Source organism: Schistocerca gregaria, chromosome 3 (assembly GCF_023897955.1).
Source record: "Schistocerca gregaria isolate iqSchGreg1 chromosome 3, iqSchGreg1.2, whole genome shotgun sequence".
Classification (NCBI taxonomy): domain Eukaryota; kingdom Metazoa; phylum Arthropoda; class Insecta; order Orthoptera; family Acrididae; genus Schistocerca; species Schistocerca gregaria.
In genome coordinates this window covers 715,320,918-715,337,567 of record NC_064922.1, presented here as the reverse complement: position 1 = coordinate 715,337,567, position 16,650 = coordinate 715,320,918, and the positions used below count along the sequence as shown (strand labels likewise).

At 41.7% G+C, this 16,650-nt stretch overlaps 1 protein-coding gene across 4 annotated transcripts in view; it reads right to left on the bottom strand.

The window, feature by feature from the left end:
* LOC126355184 (venom carboxylesterase-6-like) overlaps nucleotides 1-16,650 on the bottom strand; it is a 345,553-nt gene that overhangs the window by 292,341 nt on the left and 36,562 nt on the right. For all 4 annotated transcript variants that reach the window (XM_050005405.1, XM_050005403.1, XM_050005402.1 and 1 more), the window contains exon 3: nucleotides 5,146-5,290. In XM_050005405.1, coding sequence (XP_049861362.1) covers nucleotides 5,146-5,290 — 145 coding nt within the window. The remainder of the gene's footprint in view (nucleotides 1-5,145; nucleotides 5,291-16,650) is intronic.

Genomic DNA, 16,650 nt, shown 5'->3' with positions numbered 1-16,650 from the left:
CACATGACGACCCGGAAATACTACCGGTCGCTCCAGAGATGGTACAACAGTGCACTTATCGATAGGCGCTGTTGCTGCCGCTCACGGGCAAGTAAGGCAGGAAGTTAGTGACGCCAGAAAATGGAAGAAGAAACTGAGGCGGCAGTACCGTAATAGAAGATAACAAACAATAAATGGGATAAACACGAGCCGTGCAAGACTCAGTATCCGTTAGGACAGTGCGACGAATTTTTGCGTTAATTGTCCATCGCAGCAGACGACCTACGCCAGTGCCTTTGATAACTGCACGATATCGCCTGCGGCGCATCTCCTGGGCTCATGACCATATCATTGGACCCTAGACGATTAGAAAACCCTGTTCTGGTCAGATGCGTTCCGATTTCGGTTGGTAAGATCTGATTTCAGAGTTTGAAGTGTGGCGCTGACCCATCGTAGCCATGGATCCAAGTTATCAATAAACCAATGTTTAAGCTGATGGTGGCTCCACATTGGTGCGGGCTGTGTTAACACGGAATGGACTGGGTCCTCTGCTCTAACTGTACGGATAATTGATGGAAAATTGTTATGTTCGGCTACTTGGAGGTCATTTTCACCTGTTCATGGACTTCAGAACAATGACGGAATTTTTATAGATGACAATGTGCCGTATCACCGGGCCACAACTGTTAACAATTGGCTTGAAGATCATTATGGACAGTTCGAGCTATTGATCTGGTAACCGAGATCGACCGATATGAGTCCCATCGAACATTTGTGGAACATACCCTAGAGGTCAATTCGTTCACAACATCCTGCACCGCCAACACTTTCTCAATTATGGACTGCCTTAGAGCCAACATTGCCCAATATTTCTGATTGGGACTTGCAACGACTTGTTCAATCCTTCCACGTCGTGTTGCTGCACTACGCTAGAAAAAAACGTCTGGAACGTTATTAGCAGATATCCCACGACTTCTTACATCTCACTGTAAGTGGTACCGGTAAGAGTTTCTTCCTTCGATTTATAGTAAAATATTGTATACGTTTGCGGATCCCACATGTGATAAGAAATGCTCAGTTTTCAATTATTTATCGATCCCGTTAATTCTGTATCGCTTGTGCTTCATGAAATTTTGGGGTGGTTTTCTCAAAAACGAGTGGGTATTGACCCAGAATACTTTTTTCATTCTAGGTTGTACAAAAGCAACCTGCCAAATATGAGCCGAATCGTCTGGTCGTGTCTGAGACCTACCCTCCGTTGGTAGTGTACTTCAGTGACGACCCTGCTACAGGCTTTGAACTTGGTTGTAATTATGACGCGACACCCTGCACCTCGTGGCCTTATGGTTAGCGCTATTGCCTCTAGATCGCGGGGTTCTGGGTTAAATTTCCGACTCCGCTGCAGAATTCTTTTGCTCAGGGACGGGATCTGGGGTGTTGTACTAATTATTTCATCTCATCTTCATCGATGCCCAAGTCGCCGAAGCGGCGTCAAACAGGAGAAAAAAGCACCAAGCTACCAAACAACCATAAATATGTCTCCTTACTAATTAAATCAAAGCGTACAAACAGCAACAATAGTACAGTCATCTATTCCATCCACAAACCGTCCTGCCATCTTAGAAAAATAAAGGATTGAACAAGTCTTTGCAAGTCCCAAGCAGAAATATTGGGCCATATTGGCTCTAAAGCTGTCCATAATTGAGAAAGTGTTGCCGGTGCAGGATCTCATTCGGGAGGCAGACGGTTCAATCCCGTCTCCAGCCATCCTGTTTTAGGTTTTCCGTGATTTCCCTAAACCGTTTCAGGCAAATGCCGGGATGGTTCCTTTGAAAGGGCACGGCCGATTTCCTTCCCCATCCTTCCCTATCCCGAGCTTGCGCTCCGTCTCTAATGACCTCGTTGTCGACGGTACGTTAAACAACACTAACCTAACCTAACCATCTAAAATATCTATTATTTGTCTGTTGCACAAAGGTCCTACTAATCTTACTCTTTTAAAACGATTCTAATAGTCAGTGAAACTATTAGTTAATAATTTATATTCTGGGTAATTTTCTGCTTACCTATTCCTTAAAGTACTGTTTATTTAGTTAGGGTATGATCTGTTTTTGCGAAAGCAATGCCTACACAGACAGAAACCGAAGAACAACATTTGTAGATTGGAATGTTTACGAATAAAATGGATTCAAAATCAGCAGTAACTCAGCTGCATATCAGCCATCCATCAGTGTTGGACGTTGGTCAGGACCCGGCTGAATAGCCGAAAAGATTCGATAGAGTTATTAAATACAATAGGTGGGACGAAGTGATGTGATAGGTAAATGGGTACTTTTACTTGCACGGCACAGTCCAAAAATGGTTCGAGAACATGAGGAAAAGCTCTTTTGATGAGACAATTTGCAGGGCGAACTAAATAAAACATTTGTAGCAGATCCCCTTAGCGGAACAATAACTAGAGAACGGGGTCTAACATTTTCGCGGAACGACATGGTCTTACATACTGAAAGTTTTGACACTATGCTATGCTGTAAGCCGGCCTGTGTGGCCGAGCGTTTCTAGGCGCTTCAGTCTGGAACCACGCAACCGCTACGGTCGCAGGTTCGAATCCTGCCTCGGACATAGATGTGTGTTACGTCCTTAGGTTACTTAGTTTTAGGTAGGTCTAAGCTCTAGGGGCCTGATGACCTCAGATGTTAAGTCCCATAGTGCTCAGAGCAATTTTGACCATTTACTATGCTGTAGATCTTAATATGACAGAAGCCGATAAAATATAACATCTGATGGACTAAGTAGCAAAAGATATGTATCAATCTCTTTTGGTAAGGGACGTCACAACAACATAGGAATTCCAGCAATGGTACCAAGGTTACGTGGCAATGCAACAAAAAAAGACTCGGATGAAGGAAGATGACCCACTTCGTATGTGGTCTCTAACATAGTTTTGTATAACCACCGCTACTCACGATCCGTGCTCATAGAGTAATTTCCGCCAGCTTTACGTCCTGCCTTCCAAACTTCACAGACGTTCTCCTGAGAAACATGTAGGGCTAGCACTAATGGAGAAAAGATAATGCGGAGACATGGCTTAGCCACAGCCTGGAGAATGTCTCCAGAATTAATTTTTGACTCTGCAGCGGAGTGTGCGGTGATATGAAACTTTCTGGCAGATTAAAACTGTGTGCCGTGAGGAGGGGTCGGGAATCATGCGTGGGTAGATCAGTCGGTAGACCACTTGTCCGCCAAATACTAATGTTCTGGGTTTGAGTCCCAATGTAGCACATCGTTTTAATCTGACAGAAAGTTTCATGTGTACCGTTCTTGTGCGTTGGTAATACAACAGCTGTTCGGGAAGAGACAAGCATTCTAGACTACGGACATGCAGCACAGCTCACTGCATTACCCGCAGAATGCCCCTAATTCAGTTTCCTCATTACTTATAGGATTCTGAAAAGTATTCGATTTCATCACTTCGGGATTATCCTAATCTTAGGAGAGTTCCAGTGCTGCTTCACCAAGTATTTCATGTTGACTATCAATAAATTACTAAAAAATCCATTTAAAGACTTCATTATATCATATTTCTCCATATAGTTGAGTAGCGTATTGCGTATTCTAGCACCATTATTGCTATATGTTTCACTTTTGCTCCTCTATATTATAATTTCCTCAGTCACATAAAATATCTGTAAACTTATTTGATATTTTTATTTCGCTGACTACGTCACATTCTAATATTAGTTAACAGTTGTTGTGCATGTATTTTACGTTCACGCACATAGACCAAAACTGTTACAATCGTCATACTGTACAGTTCAGTATTCTTTTCCTTTTGTTCTTCGCAAAGATATGACAAAGCCTGAAATGTTTGGAGTTTTACACTGATGTCACCATTTGGTGTGTACGTCACGTTTCAACTAAGGTGCATGCGATTGTATTATCTGTTTGTAATAAACGACCTTATCAAAGTGTAGCTAACTTTCTTTGAATGTCAGAAGTTGGTGACTATCTTAGAGATATTCAGACTGCACTCCTGTGGGCCATTCAACAACGTGAATGTCTTATTTCATAGTTTGCAGAAAGCGTTGTATCTAAGGTAGTGTCGTTAACTTTAAACTATGTGGGTAATATCGTCTGTTAGACATCAACAACGTTCTGAACAACGGAATTAAAGATACTACATGAGGATGTACCAATTTTTGTCAAAGACGTCGGTATGGCTCCATCATTGTGCCACCATCTAAAATATCTATTGTTTGTCTGCTGCACATAGGTCCTACTAATCTTACTCTTTTAAAATGATTCTAATAGTAAGTGAAATTATTAGTTAATACTTTATATTCTAGGTAATTTTCTGCTTAGCTATTCCTTAAAGTACTGTTTATTTAGTTAGGGTATGATCTGTTTTTGCGAAAGCCACTTTGAACGACATTTGTTAGTTGTTCGTCCATTGCAGATACACGTCTTTGAAGAAATTGGCATAAGTTATGAATTTTGTGTACTGTAGACATCTGATCTTACGCCTATCATTTGTCATCGCGGTTTTCCTCTTTGTGTTTCTTTCGCTTTATATTTTCCCTTGCTTTGACCAGTTCCTCTGAGCTGCGTTAGCGTTGGCGATGGTGGCGAGCGGTGCCTGAAACCTTCAACTTGTAAAAAAAAAAAAAAAAAAAAAAAAAAAAAAAAAAAAAAAAAAAAAAAGTGGCTCTGAGAACTATGGGACTTAACATCTACGGTCATCAGTCCCCTAGAACTTGGAACTACTTAAACCTAACCAACCTAAGGACATCACACAACACCCAGTCATCACGAGGCAAAGAAAATCCCTGACCTCGCCGGAAGTCGAACCCGGGAAACCGGGCGTGGGAAGCGACAACGCTACCGCACGACCACGAGCTGCGGAAAGCAACATGTTGCGACGAGGGCAGTGAACATTACAAGATGCTTGTGTCTGAGGAGGTGGACTAGTGGAACAAGTAGAAAAATACCATACTCCACCTATGGCGGTTTGTCTGCACATTAATTACAACGGTTGCTGTGTCTCTTGCCGGTGATACCTTCATTTGCATATGCCAGTGATATATTTGACTACTTTAAATGACAATGTTCAACGACAATCAGTTGCTGATTGTCGTTATGGAAAGCTCATTCGATATTAGTTCTTACCGAGTGGACCAAGACGGTAGTTAATAGCGACAACAACTACGTCGTAGTCCATAAGATATCCATATTCATAGGTTGTGGCACTGCCTTCCATAAAACCACCGCCGTGAATCCATACCATTACTGGAAGGAGCTCCTTAGGCCTCAACTGAAAGAATAAAACGATCATAAAGACTCATTTAATACTGTAGCTTGACACATAATTTAAGCAATTATCTATTACAGGAGCAAAGATGATCGCAACATCTTAAAACAAACTCTCATTCTAATCTAACCTGATAGTAAGTTTTACTTTTCCAGGACACATGCTTATAACATCAACACAATATTTCTGGCTATATACAAATCCCTTAGATGTTAAACAAACCTTCTGAAATTTTATTTTCAGATCCTATAAGAAATCAGTACTAAGAATTTTAAAGCCAGAGAAAACCGTTAACCCATATTTTGATAAAATAAATTGAGCATATATAACAATTAAAGAACACGATAGGATAACAGATTTCATTAGATACCTACTCTTTTGCCTAGTTAGAAAACCCTATCACGATTGGACAATGGGATCCACTGTGCAATATCAATATCCATTTAAGCAATGTTTTCAAATATCGAGGCCGAAACTGATGTTAGGGGACGATAGATAATGTTTTACACCTAGAGCTGATTTCAAATACACCAGGTGAGTTAGTAGCGACACAATATTTACACATCTTACTCTTCATATTTTGGTATCCAAAATTTTGGAAATGTGACTGCCATCGTGAAATCTAAGAGCAGTTTTGGAATCAGCCAACAAATTCTTTTAGGTGCGATATTTACACGACGTTTTACAGATTTCGTAAACATTAAACTTACTTTATTTTTCTAAGATGGCAGGATGGTTTGTGGATGGAATAGATGACTGTACTATTGTTGCTGTTTGTAGGCTTTGATTTAATTAGTATATGAAAATCTCTTTTTCTGTTATAAATTAAAAATACTTCTTTCTACCAGGCAACTACTTCTTCCTTGAAGTACATACTTCGTGACCTCACATCGTATGATCTGGAGGAGAGATGCATGTATATATACACGTTTTTGAGAGATACCAGCAGCAGTTCAGCGTGAAGTGTCATTGGGGAAGGTCGAGTGACTTGCAATTAATGCATTTACTGTGATTGTCTGCCAAAATTAAATTGGCAACTCTGAAACAACATGCTAAACGCTTTGTTATTGTCGACCTTGTAAACTGTGATATTTCTGTGAAGTGTGTTTTCCTATAAGCTACGTACTCTGAATTAATGTTTCTTCTTATTATTTAATAATTGTAACATAACAAATGTAGCTCAAATGAACCCAGGGTCCAGTCTGCTGGAATGGTCAGCATCCAGAATTATTGTTGTAATCGATGAGATCCATCGTTGCAGAGGAATTAATGGAATCATTTAATTTATAGGGCACAGAGTTTAAGTGATTTTAGCTCCCATCATCTGGCTGTCTAAGTTAATCCGATATAAAATGCACTTTAAAGGCACTCAATAACAAAATGCAAAAACAAATAAAACCAAGGGACATGGAAAAAATCAGGTAAGTCACTTTTTCGAAACTGAGTTATTGGTACAGCTCCATTCCCACTGAACACATTTATCTACTGAGAGGCTCCTTCTGGGAAAATACAGCTCAAAAAAATGCGCAAAATAAGTGATGTCATTTCTTTTCCACTTCATCAGTCTAGCCTGGGTGACGTCGTTGAAGAGCTCCTTGCATGATGTCTCAAGAGTAATGGTCAATACTAAGCGATCTGACAGGAATGACCATTCGAAGCAAGAAAGTCTGGGCTCTAAAGAGCATACATGAAGAATTGTGGGCACTTTTCCAGTCGATCTAACTCTAACAATTCCATTCTTCGTATTAGATCTCCTTCCAAATTCCACACTAAAATACAAACAACAAAAAATGTTTCATCACCTCGGTTCCGAGAGTCCCAGAACCTGTACAGAAAACTGGAATAGAGATAAACATAAACATCATTTCCACCCTTTTTACTGCTCATGAAAACCACATTGCATCTTGTACCACCACACACCGACACCTGTGTTTGCCGTGGCATACTACCCACAAGTTCATTAAGGTATTGTTGGTCCAGATTGTCTCTCTCCTCATCGGCAATTTGGCTGGTGGGTTACGGCGTACATAAACAGCCCTTTTCAATTTATCCGAGGCATGTTCGATGGGGTTCATGCCTGGAGAACATGCTGGCCACTCTAGTTGAGCGATGTTTTCCTGAAGGAAGTCATTCACAAGACGTCCACGATAGGAGCGAATTGTTGTCCATCAAGACGAATGCCTCACCATTATGCTGCCGATATGGTTGCAATATAGGTCGGAGGGTGTCATTCACGTATCGTACAGCCGTTACGGCGATTTCCATTATCACCAGGTGCGTACGTCGGCCCCACAAAATTCCATCCCAAAACAGCAGGGAACCTCCACCTTGCTGCACTCGCTGGAAAGTGTGTCTAAGTCGTTCAGAATGGCCGGGTTGCCTCCAAACACGTCTATGACAATTGTCTGGTTGAAGGTACATGCAACATTGATCGGTGAAGAATACGTGATGCCAATCATGAGCGGTTCCATTCGGCATTTTGTTGAGCACATCTGTACTGTGCTGCATGGTGTCGTGGTTGTAAAGATGGACCTCGCCATGGACGTAGGGAGAGAAGTTGCGCATCATGCAGCGTATTGCGCACGCTTTGCGTCGTAACACGACGTCTTGCGGCTTCACGAAAAGCATTATTCAACATGGTGTCATTGCTGTCAGGGTGCCTCCGAGTCATAATCCGTAGGTAGCGGTCATCCACTGCAGTAGTGACCCTTGAGCGTCCTGAGCGAGGCATGTCATCGACAGTTCCTGTCTCTCTATGTCTCCTCCATGTCCGAACAACATCGCATTGGTTCACTCCGAGACACCTGGACACTTCTCTGGTTGAGAGCTCTACCTGGAAGAAAGTAACAATGCGGACGCTATCGAACCACGGTATTGACCGTGTAGGCATGGTTGAACTACAGACAACTCGAGCCGTATACCTCCTCCCCGGTGGAATGACTGGAACTCATCGGCTGTCGGAGTTCTGAGAACCGGGATGATAAAACCTTTTTTGATGTGTATACAAAGATCTGCGAAGCCAGATTTTTACCGTCCTGTCGCTGCTAGGTTCTTCAGTCAGCTGCTCCACAGCCAGATGTACGTGATATGAATATTGTGTCTGTATAATTAGAACTATAAATTCGTTTACCCCCCAAGAACCATGGACTGCCGTTGGTGTGGAGGCTTGCGTGCCGCAACGATACAGATAGCCGTACCGTAGGTGCAACCACAACGGAGGGGTATCTGTTGAGAGGCCAGACAAAAGTGTGGTTCCTGAAGAGGGGCAGCAGCCTTTTCAGTAGTTGCAGGGGCAACAGTCTGGATGATTGACTGATCTGTCCTTGTAACACTAACCAAAACAGCCTTGCTGTGCTGGTACTGCGAACGGCTGAAAGCAAGGGGAAACTACGGTCTTAATTTTTCCCGAGGGCATGCAGCCTTACTGTATGATTAAATGATGATGGCGTCCTCTTGGGTAAAACATTCCGGAGGTAAAATAGTTCCCCATTCGGATCTCAGGGCGGGGACTACTCAAGAGGACGTTGTTATCAGGAGAATGAAAACGTGTGTTATACGGCTCGGAGCGTGGAATGTCAGATCCCTTAATCGGGCAGGTAGGTTAGAAAATTTAAAAAGGGAAATGGATAGGTTAAAGTTAGATATAGTGGTAATTAGTGAAGTTCGGTGGCAGCAGGAACAAGACATCTGGTCAGGTGAATACAGGGTTATAAATACAAAATCAAATAGGGGTAATGCAGGTGTCGGTTTAATAATGAATAAAAAAATAGGAGTGCGAGTAAGCTACTACAAACAGCATAGTGAACGCATTATTGTGGCCAAGATAGACACGAAGCCCACGCCTACTACAGTAGTACAAGTTTATATGCCAACTAGCTCTGCAGATGACGAAGTAATTGAAGAAATGTATGGTGAAGTAAAAGAAATTATTCAGATAGTGAAGGAAGACGAAAATTTAATAGTCATGGGTGACTGGAATTCAGTAGCAGGAAAAGGGAGAGAGGGTACCGTAGTAGGTGAATATGGGTTGGGGCTAAGAAATGAAAGAGGAAGCCGTCTGGTAGAATTTTGCCCAGAGCATAACTTAATCATAGCTAACACTTGGTTCAAGAATCATAAAAGAAGGTTGTATACATGGAAGAACCCTGGAGATACTAAAAGATATCAGATAGATTCTATAATGGTAAGACAGAGATTTAGGAACCAGGTTTGAAATTGTAGGACATTTCCAGGGGCAGATGTGAACTCTGACCACAATCTATTGGTTATGAACTGTACATGAAAACTGAAGAAACTGCAAAAAAGTCGGAATTTAAGGAGATGGGACCTGGATAAACTGACTAAACCAGAGGTTGTACAGAGTTTCAGGGAGAGCATAAGGGAACAATTGACAGCAATGGGAAAACGAAATACAGTAGAAGAAGAATGGGTAGCTTTGAGAGATGAAGTAGTGAAGGCAGCAGAGGACCTAGTAGGTAAAAAGACGAGGGCTCATAAAAATCCTTGGGTAACGGGAGAAATACTGAATTTAATTGATGAAAGGAGAAAATATAAAAATGCAGTAAATGAAGCAGGCAAAAAAAACATCTCAAAAATGAGATCGACAGGAAGTGCAAAATGGCTAAGCAGGGATGGCTAGAGGACAAATGTAAGGATGTAGAGACTTATCTCACTAGGGGTAAGATAGATACTGCCTACAGGAAAATTAAAGAGACCTTTGGAGAAAAGAGAACCACTTGTATGAATATCAAGAGCTCAGATGGAAACCCAGTTCTAAGCGAAGAAGGGAAAACAGAGGCGTGGAGGGAGTATATAGAGGGCCTATACAAGGGCAATGTACTTGAGGAAAATATTATGGAAATGGAAGAGGATGTAGATAAAGATGAAATGGGAGATACGATACTGCGCGAAGAGTTTGACAGAGCATTGAAAGACCTGAGGCGAAACAAGGCTCCGGGAGTAGACAACATTCCATTAGAACTACTGACGGCCTTGGGAGAGCCATTCCTGACAAAACTCTACCATCTAATGAGCAAGATTTATGAGACAAGCGAAATACCCTCAGACTTTAAGAAGAATATAATAATTCGGCTCCCAAAGAAAGCAGGTGCTGAGAGATGTGAAAATTACCGAACAATCAGTTTAATAAGTCACGGATGCAAAATACTAAACCGTATTCTCTACAGACGAATGGAAAAACTGGTAGAAGCTGATCTCAGCGAAGATCAGTTTGGATTCCGTAGAAATGTTGGAACACGTGAGGCAATACTTACCTTACGACTTATCTCAGAAGAAAGATTAAGGAAAGGCAAACCTACGTTTCTAGCATTTGTAGACTTGGAGAAAGCTTTTGTGCAATGTTGACTGGAATACTCTCTTTCAAATTCGGAAGGTGGCAGGGGTAAAATATAGGGAGCGAAAGGCTATTTACAATTTGTACAGAAACCAGATGGCAGTTATAAGAGTCGAGGGGCACGAAAGGGAACCAGTGATTGGGAAGGGAGTGAGACAAAGTTGTAGCCTATCACCGATGTTATTCAATCTGTATATTGAGGAAGCAGTAAAGGAAACAAAAGAAAAATTCGGAGTAGGTATTAAAATCCATGGAGAAGAAATAAAAACTTTGAGGTTCGCCGATGACATTGTAATTCTGTCATAGACAGCAAAGGACTTGGAAGAGCAGTTGAATGGAATGGACAGTGTCTTGAAAGGAGGATATAAGATGAACATCAGCAAAAGCAAAACGAGGGTCATGGAATGTAGTCGAATTAAGTCTGGTGATGCTGAGGGAATTAGATTAGGAAATGAGACACTTAAAGTAGTAAAGGAGTTTTGCTATTTGGGAAGCAAAATAACTGATGATGGTCGAAGTAGAAAGGATAAGAAATGTAGACTGGCAATGGTAAGGAAAGCGTTTCCGAAGAAGAGAAATTTGTTAACATCCAGTGTCGATTTAAGTGTCAGGAAATCGTTTCTGAAAGTATTTATATGGAGTGTAGCCATGTATGGAAGTGAAACATGGACGATAAATAGTTTGGACAAGAAGAGAATAGAAGCTTTCGAAATGTGGTGCTACAGAAGAATGCTGAAGATTAGATCGGTAGATCACATAACTAATGAGGAAGTAATGAATAGGATTGAGGAGAAGAGAAGTTTGTGGCAAAACTTGACCAGAAGAAGTGATCGGTTGGTAGGACATGTTCTGAGGCATTGAGGGATCACCAGTTTAGTATTGGAGGGCAACGTGGAGGATAGAAATCGTAGAGGGAGACCAAGAGATGAATACACTAAACAGATTCAGAAGGATGTAGGTTGCAGTAGGTACTGGGAGATGAAGAACCTTGCACAGGATAGAGTAGCATGGAGAGCTCCATCAAACCAGTCTCAGGACTGAAGACCAAAACAACAACAACAAATTCGTTCAGTACTGATTCTTTTGGAATGACCGAGTATTGACATACCTGTTTCTTTCCCGTCAGAAATTGTTTGACTGCTTTCTGCGAAATTACTTCATTCTGGAAACACTCCGGATCCAATAACGCTGTTTGCACTTTTTATGTGCCGAAGATGTTAATTTGTGATGTAAAAAGTATTCATGTTCTTATATATTCATGTAGTCGCAGTTTAAACATTATACACACTTTTTCTAGAGTTCCATAAAAATTCACTTACCTAGTTGTCTCCAATGACCCTTCAAATTGTTTGGACATCAAGTCTTCATCTTACGTTAAAAGTAAGTTTCTAAATTTTTTGACGTGTTATAGTTGAAATGCGGCAAGCATTTCACATGCCAGTTTTATCAAATAACATATACTTATCACTCTGAGTCTGACAACAGGAAAACCAGTATGACAATGTTAATGGTATTAAAAGCTATAGTGATTGGAAGTAGAGTGCCCTATATTATTTGCATGTCTCCTTTATTAAGTCCGTGATGGTTTTTAATGGGTTATGCGTGTTTCTGGGGCACGTGCATGTGCAGCGGCTTGGGACAGAGCAACAAGAAACGCTTCTGCCAGGCAGATCGGTGATCGGCGGAAGAGACCGTGGCCTGGGTGCCGTAAGATCCTTGGAAGTGAGGTGGGCGCAGAACCCACAGGGGCGGCAAGCATTGTCCTCCCACAATAGCTTGCTGCTAACGTCTGTAAATGTCCAGCGTGGGGCAGTTCGGCATCCTTTGCGGCAGTCGCGGGCGCCTCTGAATGTTTTCTGACTTCTTTTGAAGATAAACATTAGTCACTTGTAGAAATCGAGGGCCACAGAAAACACAATAGCCTCATAGCGGTACTCTCTGCATTTTTCAAATCGAGTTGCCAGGTTTGGCGGAAGAACGTGTTTGCGTCAAGACGTCTGACAGCAGATTACAATGCTCAAATGAATGCTGGTTGGTAGCAGGGGAGATTTTCACGTTGTCTTTGAATGCTCTATAAGAGGCGACAGGGAGTAGCCAGTGCATAAGTCAGCTCCAAAAAATGTTCAAATGTGAAATCTTATGGGACTTAACTGCTAAGGTTATCACTCCCTAAGCTTACACACTACTTAACCTAAATTATCCTAAGGACAAGCACACACACCCAAGCCCGAGGGAGGACTCGAACCTCTGCCGGAACCAGCCGCACAGTCCGCGACTGCAGCGCCTAAGACCGCTCGGCTAATCCCGCGCGGGAAGTCAGCTCCACGAGGGATGTAGATCGAGGGCGGGACGCAAGTGTTTCCGCATCGAATTCTGATTATGACGCAGTGGTGCCTTGATCGACTTGGCGTAGCATTGCTGTAGAGGCTGCCACATCTTGGAGTGCCGGAAAGGCGCTGACAACTACGTCTTCGTGAATGGTCCAGAACATCTACAGCGCACAGCTCGGCGCAGCGCAATCACACTCACTATGAGCATAAATCGCAGCAGCGGCGGAATAGTTCGATTAGATTTCACACTTGTGGAAACAGGACGATCGCCTGTCTCATCTCCTTTTGCACTGGTAATGTATGTGTGAACTTCTGAGTTTTAGTCACCAACTTCCAGACACTTTTATGAATAGCAGTTTGTAGGATTAGATACTTGTCAGCTATTGTTGAAATTCAGGGGGGGGGGGGGGGGAGTAAATCCTAAAGAGAGCAAAAAGTAATTTAAGTAATAAGGGAGTGACACTATTTTCCATTTAATCTTCATGCCATTTTGGATAGATATGATTGTTACAGGTCTTTGATTATTCATTTGATATGTTGATCCTGTAAAAGTTTGTGTGCCTACTCTTAGTATTGGATTCCGTCATTGTTTCAGTTCAAGCCCTTCACTTACTTTAAAGTGCAATATTTTAATCTGTCAGATAGCGTCAGTCAGATTGAAATTTGGTGCAAATTCCCCCTTTAAGAGCTATGCCTAGGGCTGTAATTTTCGCGTTATCCAGTTAAGTTTGTGTACAAAAATTTAAATATTACATTTTAAAGAGGTGGCCTGCCCAGAGTCAGTTTTAGAAAATTAAGGGAAATTCTACACAGTGGGGCTTAGCAATGTAAAACGAGGACATCAAGACCAAATAATATTATTTTGTTTTTGTGCCTCAAGTACTGTTGATGTGTATTTTATGTAGACTTATCTTAGACAGCCAGATGACGAGAGATTTACTCCCAAAATGCGGTGCTGTGGATTATGTCCCCACTATTAGAGGCTTTATGCTGTAATTTTGTTAAGACGACAGTCAAGATCACTAAAACATTTATTTATTATGACCGGCTAAAGTCATCCTCCGACTTTTTGGTCTCCCTGTGGCTGGTGCTGGGGGCTCTTCGGGTTTTTACGTCATACCACGATAGTACACTGTCAATGTCATATATTTATAACGATTACCTCAAAACCACTTCATCAGGTTCTCAACATGGACAATTTTGGAACCGATGATTTACATTATTTAGTGGGTACCCAGCATGACAAGTTACGTAAATAACTTTCTGCTTGTGCTACACTTAGGTAAAAGCTGCTTCCAAAAGTAGAAGTTACTTGATTTCTCAAGAGGCTATAGAGAAAGCGGACTTATTAACCGAATTGGATTAAACAGTTTGTAACAGACACGCAAAATAAGTTACGCACTCGGTGTAAGAGATGCCGGTCTCTCACTTTTAACCTGCTTGCTTTTGTAATCTTTAACCTTCACAGGTAGTAAGTGCGTACTTCCACAGAAAAAAATGCTTAGAATCTCAACGATGTGAATTAACAAAATAATCTCGCGACTCAAGCCGAACGTAGTTAACTAGTAACTGACTATCAGCTTGTCGATGACCTTGTTGTTACATAAAAGGCACGCCGTCTGTGACGCCAGTCGCTCTCAGCCCGCCTCAAAACAAGGCGGTATTTACGTCCCGCAACAGCCGCGTCCGCCGCGATGACGGATCACACACTGTACCGAAATGTAGGCCACCGTCTGTACTTGGCGTGTTCTCCCAGATTTGATTTCCAATTGCAGTTTCATACATAGCGATACCTTGTAGTTGCACAACCGCCTTATAGGGTTTGTGATCTGGAACCACACGGACAGTAGAACCCATGCCTTCAATCATTGCTTTTTTTGTTTTTTCTTTTTTTTTAGTTTACTAAGCACTCCCTGATGGTTTTGTATTGATTCTCAGATAAAGTCACATTTTAATGTTCCTCCTAGGATCCGCGATTCTATTTTTCAAGCTGTTTTGTGTTGTAGCCACTTTTGATCACATATTTTTCCCCCTTTTTTCAAATAATAGTTCTCCTTCAATAAATTGATTCCTCTCACAAAAAATGTTTGAAGTTTAGTTGTATGCAAAGCATCAAACTACAGTCTTTTTGTAAAGGGCAGCTGCCCGCTGTGGGTGAGCGGTCCTAGGCGCTTCAGTTCGGAGCCGCGCTGGTGCTACGCTCTCAAGTTCGAATCCTGCCTCGGGCATGGGTGTGTGTGATGTCCTTAGGTTAGTTAGGTTTAAGTAGTTCTAAGTCTAGGGGACTGATGAGCTCAGATGTTACGTCCCATAGTGATTAGAGCCATTTCAACGATTTTGTAAAGGGCACTGACAAAGGCAAGAACGAAATATAGAATCGATCATAAAAGTAGCGTTGTTGCGCATTGCAACTGGGCTGTCCTGAGGCGACAGTGATCGCAAGAGGGCGGCGGCGTGGTCGCGGTCCTATGGTGTGGTTCTATGTCGCTATCCTGATCCATCACGGTGTCGGCGCTCACCACTTTGGGGCTTCAGAGAAGATGGGCATCACGTCCTGGATGCCCGTCTCAGCTGTCTTCGGCACGTCTACATACCATCGACAGCCTAGCTGCTGCCATTTCATCAGTGTCGGAACGCCTCTCATCAGTAGTAGCAGATGAGTAAAAAAAAAATGTTATTGCTCTTGTGTTCCCGCGAAACTTTCATCGACATTTCAAATAAATTTCAGAATCTTATATGAAGTCAGCAGAGGATAATTAGCCTCATTTCACAGACCTGCAAGAGGCCTTCGGTAATGTGGCTTCAGATGAGCTTGTATCCATAATGAGGAAACAGGTGATTGACTGGAAATTCAGACGACTGGTAGCCATCATATTTATATGAAAAAAATGTGGGTGAAAGTGAGAGAAGAAAGTACCAACTAAAAAGGACTAGGGAAAGGAGTAAGGCTGCTGTCTGTCTTCTCCACTTTTCAGTCTGTACCTAGAAAATATGACTGACCAATGCTCACTAGATGACGAGAGGAAGAAGAATATAGTGTTTGAGATTTGCAGACGACATGATACTCCTACAAACTGCCGAAAAATTATTCGGGATACCGTGTATACCATTGAAGCTAAAGCAAAAACTTATGGAAGAATAGTCAGTATAAAGAAAATAAAAGTAACGGCAATAGGAGGAAATAAAAAGGTAAAGGCAATGCTGAACAGAGAAGTATTAGAGTATGTACAAATCCTTAAATTTTTAAAAGTTACTATTAATTTTCAATTAAACTTTTGCAAGTGTTGAAACTGTGTTCTAACAATACTTCTGAAGAAGTACAGCTAAATTTTGCTGCATTTAAGTGCTGACCTTTAAATATAAAATTTAATGTAATTATATCTATGACATTAATTGAAACTAAATTGTTTTATGTACGTCCCCGGCGTTGATGTACTTATTGTGTACTTTTTGATTCGATTATAGAGCTGTTAAAAGGATCAGAGTTGCTATCACGCTCTATTCAACTAACAACTTAGTACAGTGCATCGAATGTTACCTAAGATTTAGAAAAGGGACTAATTTGGTGACCACGCTGAGCCAGAAATTGCTATTAGAGCATGTTACAAGTTTTGCAGTGAACACATGGTGTGTCGTGGGGCGAACACTCTGTTTTTAAAATAATTGAAAAGCCACGGTCA